We start from the raw sequence: 9,862 nt of genomic DNA on the forward strand, positions 1-9,862 counted from the left end.
CGGCCCCAGGACGGCTGCGGTGGGTCCCGGGGCGCTGGGTGCAGGCAGGCACAGGGGCTCTGCTTGTGCAGGCAGCCAGGCTGGCCAGTGGGCAGAGGCTGGCGGTCCTTGGGGTGCCCTCTCTCTGAGCAAGCATCACTCACGCCGAGAGGGCTCTGTGGGGTCGTGCCAAGGGGCTGGCTGGGACCTGTGCCCCATGGCAAACCTTGGCCAATGCTCCTGTGCCCTACAGCACCCCCACCTGCAGCCCCCCCCCCCCCCAATGCCGGCTGCCCGCAGCCTGTCACAGCCTCCTCCTCCCCTCCCTGCCACATCTGAGAGGGTCCCTGTCCCACCGTGCTGACAGGGCAACACCTATCTACAAAGGGGTGTGAGCCGGGGGGGGGGGGTGAGCTGGAGGGGTCCCCACCCCATGTTTACATGATGTCATCCAGGAGGTTGGGGCTGGCCACCCAGTCGAGTGTGCGGGGCTCGGAGGCTGCCATGATCATGCACATGAACTGTTTGCCTGTCCTCTTGTCGATGGGGTAGATGGTGGTGGGGGTGAAGCGCTTGTTGCTCTCCACAAAGTCGCAGAGCTGCTCGTAGACAGCGGGGAACTCGTGGCGCAGGAAGACGCCGCGGATGCGCAGCTCGCGCTGGATGTTGATGAAGCAGACCTCCCGTGCCTTGCGGCCCTCCTCGCCCTCCTTGTCGATATCTGCCGTGCCAGGGGGAGGCGTCAGGATCAACGTCTCCATGTCCCGCTCCTTCTTCAGGATCTTCTTCTCTGGGCTGGAGGAGGCTAAGGCCACCTTGGCGTATTTCCTGACCGTCGGCACCTGCATCTTTGGCGATGGCTTCTCCGGCACTTTTTGGGTGACGGCCACAGTTACATTCAGGAGGAAACATTCGTCGGGGTCGTACTGGTTGCCCGTCTCCCGCAGCTCCCGGGCATACTCCCCCAGGTTGTCCGAGTAGCTGTCCAGCTCCCGCAGGGACAGGTAGGTGGGGGACATCAGCAGACTCTCCAGCCCGAACTGCAGGAAGTTCTCCGCCGAGCCGGCATTGGGGAAGCCCAGGAAGAGGACACCGCGGCCACGGGAGAGGTAGCCCACCTTGGCGATGCGTGAGAAGGCCTTGTGCACCTCGGTGTTCTCACGGCAGAACTGCAGGACATGGCGGCAGACGCTGCCCACCCGCCCATAGACACAGCTCTCCTTGTGCGTGTCCCAGTCCTCGCGGCGGCAGTGCCGGGAGCAGTAGTAGGTGTAGCAGCTGTGGCACGACTTGAAGTAGAGGCAGGCGTTGAACATGGTCTCTGTCCGCCGGCACTTGGCGTTGGAGCACATCATCATGTCATCCTCCTCTGCGCTCAGGTCAGGTGAGCAGTTGTCCGGGGACTTCTCGAAGGTGCCGGCAGGCACTGGGGCAGGCGAGGGGCGTGGGGCACTGGTGCGGGAGCTGGGGCCCGGCTGCTCCTTTGTGGGCCGGGGTGCCTCGGATGTGCCAGGAGGACCCCTTCTGCCCTCGCCTCGCCGTGGGGGCCCTGTGGCACTGGTGCCCAAAAGCTGTTTGAGCTGCTCAGCAAGGCTGTCCCTGTCCCCGGCCCGGTGGCCCGATGTCGGCTTGTAGTCGATGACGAGGTCAGTGATGAGCTCGTCCAGCTGCTCCAGGCTGCGCTGGCGCCCGGAGCTACTCTCCCTGGGGACGGGCTGCGGAGCACTGGGCGCAGCGTAGGGCCCGTGCTCCCGCCCCCCGTCCAGCATGTCCCAACTAGCCGAGCGCCTCTCGCTCCTGCCCATCCCGTCGGCGCGGATGTCGTTGTCGGTGATGGTGATCTCCGGTGTGACGTACCAGGAGCGGCCTGGGGGTCCGCGGCCACCATCGGCATGCACCCTCTCAAGGATGGAGCTCTCCGAGAGGGACAGGGCGGCGTAGCGCTTGGGCGAGCTCGACAGGTTGATCACCACCGGCTGGCGGCGCTCCTCGGGGGATAAGGCACGGTGCTGCTCCCGGGCGAGCAGGTTCTCGTAGCTGCGCCCGCGCTGCAGGACCTCCTCCCTGTGCACCGCCGGCGCCAGGATGTTATCCCAGGACTTAGAGTAGTGCTGGGTCTCCCGGCCCAGCCGTGCGGGGGTTACTCCATAGCTGGCGTGCCAGGAGGAGACCATAGCCTCGTGCCCTGCTGGCCGGGGGGTGAAGCGCGACACTTGCAGGGTCTGATAGGGAAGCGCAGCCCGCTTGGAGCCGTACCAGTCACTGAAGTGCAAGGGCTGCGCGCTGCGGGGCGGGGGGCACGTCCGCGACATCATCTCCCGCTCCCGGTATTTCCCGTAGTCCTCGGCATAGAAGACCCGAGCCGAGGAGCCCAGGGCTGGGTACGTCCGGGCGTCCTCAGCATAGAGGGTTTTGACCGGGGTGCCGCGAGGGGGGTAAAAGCGGGGCTCATCTCCGTAGAAGGAGCGGGCGGGCGCCTCCTGCACCGGGTAGCCCCGAGGCTCCTCCACATACAACGTCCGGGGTGGCACCGTGTGGACGGCGGCTTTGGCCGGGTCCTCGGTGTAGAAGTGCTGGGGAGCAGCGTGGCGGCCGGGGTAGGGGTAGCTGGCGTAGCCGGAGCTGCGCAGAGGCATGGCGGGGCTGGGGCATCGCGCCGGCTCCTCCGCATAGAAGAACTTGGCGGGGACGCCAGGAGCCGAGAAGGTCATGCAGCCCCTGTCGGGGTATTCCCTGAACTCCCGCGAGGCCGGCACCGGCACTGTCTGGTACGCCAGTGCCCGGGGGTCTGCCTCGTAGTACTCTCCGGGATAGGGCAGGAACGGGGGGTCCCCGCTGTAGGAGTCGCTGGGGGTGGGCGTGCGGGACGCGGATGTCTGCCGGCCTCCCGGCACCGCCAGGCTGCGGGCAGGAGCGCGGGGCCAGCGCGGCGGGTCCTGCCGGCCCTGCGCTGCCCGCAGGCTGCGTGCTGCGTGCACCAGCACCGCCTCGTCCGGCTTGATGTCCACCCGGCACTTGACGTGGGGGCTGGCCCCCGCCTTGCCGCCCGGCCCCTCCTCGAAGCAGTTGCTGCCCAGGCAGAGCGGGGAGATGCGGCTGACGCTGCTGCGCTGCGGCTGCAGCTTGATGGGGTGCACCTCGTTGGCCATGGCCCGCAGCGGAGCCTGGCTCTCGCGGCGCGGCGAGGGCTCGGGCCGGGAGGGCTCCCGTGCCACCCGCAGCACCTCGCGCCCGCGCCGGGCCGGCGGCGGCGACGCCGAGACCGCGATGGGCACCGGGGTGAAGGTGGTCTTGACCCGCGGCGCGCTCTTGGAGCGGGCACGGCGCTTTGGCTCGCTTCTCGGTGCCGGGGCTCTGCAGGCGTAAGGGTCCGGCTTCGGGGGCACCCGCCTGCCCGGTGGCCCTGGCGTGGGCTCGGGGGTGCCGGGGTGCGGGCACGGGTGCTCCATGGCCGCAGGGGTGCCCAGCTGCTCCTCCAGCGACTCGTCGAAGTCAAAGCTCCTGCAGTGGCGCTTGTTGAAGGGCTGCGGCTCGCGGGGCAGGGACGAGGACATGGAGGCATCACATTGTGCCAGGGGCTGGCAGACAGTGGAATCCCTGGGGGCTGCGGTGGCCACCTTTATGTCTTGGTACACAGTAGACACGAGGATGTCAGGTGGGTCTGTTCGTGTCATCTTAAAAGCGACTATTCTCCTGCCAGCTCCCCTTCAGATGGCCTCAGAGGAAGGAAGCCGGCCCTGCAAGAGAACAGACGAGGTGCCTGAATCCCAGCGGGGACCTCGGAAGCCTTGACAGCACTGGATATATCCCCACAGCTCCTGGCTTGAGGGGGAGGTTTGGCCACATCCTCAGAAATGAGGGATCGGAGACATCCCAGCCTCTGCTGCTGCTGTCAATAGTCATATCCCAAATGGGGGAAAAACCTGGAAAAAGACTCCAATCCAATTTGCACCTCCATTTGGGGTGCAAATAACAGAGGGGATGGCAGAGCACCCATGAGTGCTCCGGGCAATGCAGGCAGCAGGGCGGTGTGCCAGCTCACTGCAGGAGAGGAGGCCACCAAGTGCTGTGCCCTGTTACTGGGGTGCAGGACATGGGGACCCTTGTGCAGCATGACAGGAGATGGCAGCACCAGGGGTTTCCACAGCAAATGGGAAGCACATGCCTGACTCCCCACCCTGTCACCATGTGTCCCCATATCTCAGCACATGCCGTATCGAACACCAGCAATGCAGGGAGCACCACTCCGGGATGGGTGCCATGAGCACCCACTGTGGTGGCTGTGAAGCTCACAAGAGCTCTGGGGCTCCAGGGGTGCAAGAGGCTGTGCCCACCATGGCCCACAAACACTCCTGCAGGGTGCCAACAGTCACAGAATCCCAGCCTGGTTTCTGTTGGAAGGGATCATAAAGTTCATCCAGCTCCAACCCCTGCCACGGGCAGGGACACCTTCCACTAGAGCAGCTTGCTCCAAGCCCCTGTGTCCAACCTGGCCTTGAGCACTGCCAGGGATGGGGCAGCCACAGCTTCTCTGGGCACCCTGTGCCAGCACCTCAGCACCCTCACAGGGAAGAGCTTCTGCCTAAGAGCTCATCTCAGTCTCCCCTCTGGCAGATTAAAGCCATTCCCCTTGGCCTGTCCCTACAGGCCCTTGTCCCAAGCCCCTCTCCAGGTTTCTTGTGGCCCCTTTAGGTACTGGAGCTGCTCTAAGGCCTCCTTTTAAGGAGCCTTCTCCAGCTGACCCAGCCCAGCTCTCTCAGCCTGGCTCTGTGCTCTCTTATAGCAGATGTCTTCAGTCCCACTGCTTGCAGCCACATCACTCCCTGGGGGCTCATCAGTTCCAGCAATGGGTGGCACCAGGGCTCAATAGAGGGGTGCTGTGTCGGATGTCCCAACCCCACGTGCCAGCAGCGACTCTTTCATTGCTCCCCACAGCTCTGAGCATCACAGACCAGGGTCTCTCTGCAGTAACCCTGCTGTGAGGGGCTGCACTGGCTCTGTGCCCACCAGCTTTGTCTTCTCTTGCATCCTGTGGCCGTGACGTGTCCAGGGCTGGAGAGGTGGGATGGCAGCTGCAGCTCCTGTGAGATGTGGGGTCTAGCACCCACCGAGCACCAGCACCACGCACCCACCTGCTCCTGCGCAATGCTGCCAGGGTGGGCAGGGCCCCCACCACGTGTGACCCTGCTGTGTGACCAGGGGGGACATGAGCACAAGCTCCCCCCAAGCCACTGGCACCAAGTGGATGTGCCACTGGCTTTGCCCACAGCAGGGACACCCGGCCAGTTTGAATGGTTATTACATCCTGTGAGGGTTTGGCCAAGGTGGGCACCAGCTGCTCCACAAGGCACTAAAGGTGCACAGCAAAGGCCAGCAAAAGGCGTTTGGCTTTGAACAGCAGCAGAGGACCACAGAAAGGTGTTTCTGGGAGAAAAGGAAGAGACTTTATTCGGTGAGCAGCAGTATGGACTATGCAGAGATGGGGGGCAGCTTGGGTTGCCCCTCACTACCTGGCTAAAGCCCTGTCTCACCACCAAACAGGGGCCAGATACTGGAGCTGAGGTGAGGCCAGTGAGGTTGGGGTGTGTGTCCATGGGGTAGGCTGGGGAGATCTTGATGCCAGGAGGAGATGGGGATCCCAGTGCCTCTGAGGCTGGGAGGAAAGGTTTGTTCCCATAGTGGTGGTTCAGCATCAGACTGGCTGCATTACAGTGCTTGAGAGCTGGGCTGGATCCAGGCAGGCAGCACCCATGCTGCAGCCATGCTGATGGTGGCATTGGGAAGCCCATCCCCATGGTGTCAGGGTGGCTGGTGGCAGGGAACCACAACCCAGGATCCTACCTGGTCTGGCGGCAGCAGGGAGGGGGAGCGTGGGTTGACCTGGCCGAGGGCTCTGCAGTGGCTCCATCCCAGCTCTGCAAAATCAAAGAGGCGTGTGAGGGTCCTAGGGCAGCCCTGGCCATGGTGGGGGTGTGGGGGTGTGTGTGGGCTATGGAGCACTCTGAGACACCCCTGCAGCTGCAGCACTGCTGAGCCACACGGAGCTGTAGCCCCTGAGGCCACTGTGCGCACCCCAAGGGACATGGGCACTGCATCCCATGGGCAGTGGCACATCGCTGTCCCCCCCCTTCCCTGCACACCCTGTGCCTGCAGAGCCCACAGGTTGCTATGGTTTCTCCCAGTCATTCCTGCTCTGCGTGGGGAGTGTGGGTGCGAGGGGGGTGTAGGTGCATGGAGAGTGTGGGTGTGAGGGGAGTGTGGGTGTGAGGAGGGTGTGGGTGCATGGAGAGTGTGGGTGCGAGGGGAGTGTGGATGTGTGGAGGGGGTGGGTGCATGGAGAGTGTGGGTGTGAGGGGAGTGTGGGTGCAAGGAGGGTGTGGGTGCATGGAGAGTGTGGGTGCGAGGGGAGTGTGGATGCATGGGGGGGTGGGTGCATATGGAGTGTGGGTGCATGGGGAGCTGTGGGGGACTGGAGGGAGGGGGGGGAGACCCTGGGCAATGTGGCACTGCAGCGGTAGCAAAGCACCCAAAGAAGCACCCTCTGCCCTTTTGTGGTGGCCCCTCCACCCCCCCACCCCAGTGCCACCTCTGCAGGGAGAGGGTTACACATCCTTCCCTGCTCTCCCTGCTTCCCCCCCCCAGCCCTGCTGCCCTCACAGGCTCCAGCCCTGCTGCCCAGGGTCTCCGTGCTGGCTCACCCTGGGGATGCTGACAAGGGCTGGCAGCACTTTCCGAGCTCGCAGACACCCCTGAGGACGGCCCCATGGGACACAGCACCCTGCCCATGTCCCCACCACAGGCTGCTTCTCGCAGAGCCCCACACAAACACCTCTGCCCAGCGGGATGCCCACAGGGACCACCCCACAGCTTGACCTGGCACCAGCACAGAGCCCGGTGCCTCCCCCCCGCAGCGGGGGCTGCCCTCGCTCCCTGCCCAGCTCCCTCACCCTGCTCTGGGCCAGGAGCCGGAGGGGCCTGCGCGAGGCTGCTGGGAACTGGGTCAGTGCCGGCACGTGGCACGTGCGCTCTGTGCAGTGCCCTCCAGTGCTCTCACCGCTGCCCAGGCACTGCAGCACCAACCTCCCGCTGCCCGCCCTGCGCCCATGCTGAGCGCTCTGCCTGCTGCCTGCCCCGCGCCGAGCACACCGCCAGGGCACTGCTGCATGTACTGACCACTGCCGGGGCACTGCTCTGTGCATGCTGCCCTCCTGCTGCCAGTGCACTGCTCGGCACCACCTGCCCACACGCTGCCTGCACATCCCACTGAGCACATAGCAGAGCGCTGCCTGGGCGCACTGCAGCAGCTGCACTGCCAGCACATTACCTACACATGCAGTGCACCAAGCACGCTGCCACTGCATCAGCCCGCAGGCAGCCCCAGCACGCTGCCGGCACACACTGCACTGCACCGAGCTCCTGGCCTGCCTGTGCCAGCAGCATGGCCTCAGCACACCGGTCCAAAACAGCGCCAGGGCAGCATTGTATGTGCACTGTGAGCACCATGCTCCTGCAGACGATGCTGGGAGTATGACCAAGTGCACTGCCATGGGTGCACTGCCATGGGCACTGCCAGCCCTGACCCCACTGCACACAGGCTTGGGAGGGTACCGACTATCGCCGCTCCCCGGGCCCTGCCCACACCTGGCACTGCCCAGAGCCAGGGAACACCCGGCCCCTGGCCCTTGCCTGGTGCATTGGGAAATAGAAGCTTCCCCCTCTGTGCCCCCACCAGGGCACCCCCCAGCACACAGAGTGCTCTGTGCCCCTACAGCATCGCCACAGCCGTGCATCTCATGGCTGCTTCACACTTCCCTGTGCCCCTCCATCCCTGAGCTCCCCATGGACTCCTGCACACACACTGCACAGCCCCAGCACCGCCAGCCCTGGCCACCCCCGGGGGGGGCTCATCCTGCCGCGGGGAGCGGCACCCCCATGGCAGGAGCGTGCTCCCGGTGCTGGCACCAGCGAGGGGGTGCAGCACCCCCAGGGCACAAGAGAAGCCCCTACCCCAGCCAGCCCCGGCCCCCTCCCGGAGAAGCTTGGCAACGAGTGCTGCCGGGGGGGCAATGGGGGACCCCGGAGGGGGTCGCAGTGCCCAGGCCGAGGGGGGGGGGGGGGGGGGGAGCGGGGCTGTCCCGTGTACTGCCGCGAACCGCGGACCCCAGGGCGGTGGCCGCGGGATTCCCTCCGCCCCCGCTGCGCACCGGCATCGGGAGGCACCGGGCCCGCTGGGCCGCGCCGAACGCTGCAGGGGGAGATGGCCCGGCCCGGGCACTGCGGCGGGATGGAGAAGAGGGTGAGGATGGGGATGGGGATGAGGATGGGGACAGGGATGAGGACGGGGAACACGGGGATGGGGTGCGATGCGTTGGGTGACTCGGCCGGGGAGAGGGATGGGGATGGCCCCGGAAGAACCGAGGGATGGGAAGGGCACAGCAGGATGGGATGGGGACAGGGATGTGCGGCGTGAACTGGGGGGGGGATCGGAGGAGCACTGGCAGCCGAGGGGATGCTCCCGGAGGGTCTCAGGAGGATGGGACTGGGATGTGAAAAGGGGGGAGTGAGATGGGGACTCGAGGAGAGAGAGCATAGGGGGATGGGATGCGATGCGATGGTCCGGAGGGGTCGGGGAGGGGGACTTGCCAGGGTCCCCAGAGAGTACGACAGGCCCCAGCCCCCTGTTCGGGCCCCCCCTTACCTGCTCCGCGCCCGCCGCCCCAGCGGCCCCCCCGCCGCATCCTCTACACCACCACAGCGCTAGGCTCGGACTGCCGCTGCCTCGGTGGCCATGGCCCGGCTCCGCCCGATCCCGCACGGCCCGGTCCGGTAGGGCACGGCACGGCACAGTACGGCACGGCACGGTACGGTACGGCACGGCACGGCACGGCACGGCACGACGCTCTGCCGCGGCCGCTCGGCTCCGCCGCCGCTTGTTTTCCCATAAATACGGCAGGCGGAGTTACTGGCCGGGGCCGGGACCGGGACCGGAGCCACCCACCGGCACCGCCCCCGGCCCCGGGCCCATACATCGGGCCCAGCTCTGGCTCCGCTCGGCAGTGGCCCTCATCCCCATCCTCATCCCTATCCCGATCCCCATCCCCATCCCCATCCTCATCCTCGTCACCATCCCATCCCACCCCATCCCATCCTATTGCATCCCCATCCCCATCCTCATTGTGCTGTGCCCTCGCAGGCTCCTGCCCTCACGCCGGCAGATCCCCGGTGCCGGCAGCCCCTGGGCCCGTCCCCGCCTGACCTTGGCCCATCGTGGCCGGTGAAATCCCCGATAAGCTCCTCTGTGGCGCGGCCTCATTTCCCGGAGGCGCCGGGGCTGCCCCTGCCCGCGGCCGGGAGATGCTCAGTGATGAGCCGGCAACGCGCCGAGGCGAGCGAAGGCGGCGTCCGGCAGCTCTCGGCGCGCAGCGGCTCCAGCCCCCGAGCTCTGCCTCAGTTTCCCTATGTCCCGCATCCCCGAGCCCCCGAGGCACCGCTGGTGCAGCCGAGGGCCCCGGCCCCGGTGGGTGCCCCGGGAAGGAGCCTCGGCACTGGGGACCTGCTCCGAGCCCAATGCTGAGCTCTGCCCTCTCCGCCAGTCCCTGCGCGGCCGGTGCCTACCGGGATTTGCTTGAGTTCAAAATCCTCCATAGCCAAGACCCGTTCCCCCCGCGCTGTGGCTCCGGGAGCATCCTCCCGTGGTCCGCGCGCAGCTGAGCCGGGTGCTGCCGCACACTGGTGTTGCCATGGCTCCTGCAGGAATGCAGCCCGGGATGGTGCATTTGGCCCCCGCGTGTCCTGTGATCCGCAGCAGGGCACCGGCCGAGCTCACTGCACAGATGAGGGGACACAGCTACTGCCGGGGGGAGCAGGGTCGGGAGGAGCAGCT

At 66.3% G+C, this 9,862-nt stretch overlaps 1 protein-coding gene across 4 annotated transcripts; it reads right to left on the minus strand.

Moving 5' to 3' along the window:
* Positions 1–292: 292 nt before the first annotated feature.
* Positions 293–9,862, minus strand: AJM1 (apical junction component 1 homolog). Of its 4 annotated transcripts, none has more exons than XM_057419274.1 (3): positions 9,595–9,862; positions 5,821–5,894; positions 293–3,716 (listed from the first exon to the last, which is right to left on the minus strand). In XM_057419274.1, the coding sequence occupies exon 3, from the start codon at positions 3,651–3,653 to the stop codon at positions 417–419; it is 3,237 nt and encodes a 1,078-aa protein (XP_057275257.1). In that variant the 5' UTR covers positions 3,654–3,716; positions 5,821–5,894; positions 9,595–9,862; the 3' UTR covers positions 293–416. The 4 variants fall into 4 exon arrangements, with proteins under 4 accessions (XP_057275257.1, XP_057275258.1, XP_057275256.1 ...); XM_057419275.1 differs by lacking the exon at positions 9,595–9,862 and adding an exon at positions 9,236–9,392; XM_057419273.1 differs by lacking the exon at positions 9,595–9,862 and adding an exon at positions 8,678–8,831.

Source organism: Pezoporus wallicus, unplaced genomic scaffold, assembly GCF_028554395.1.
Source record: "Pezoporus wallicus isolate ANWC-B61680 ecotype Strahan unplaced genomic scaffold, APGP_CSIRO_Pwel_v1 contig_10790, whole genome shotgun sequence".
NCBI lineage: Eukaryota > Metazoa > Chordata > Aves > Psittaciformes > Psittacidae > Pezoporus > Pezoporus wallicus.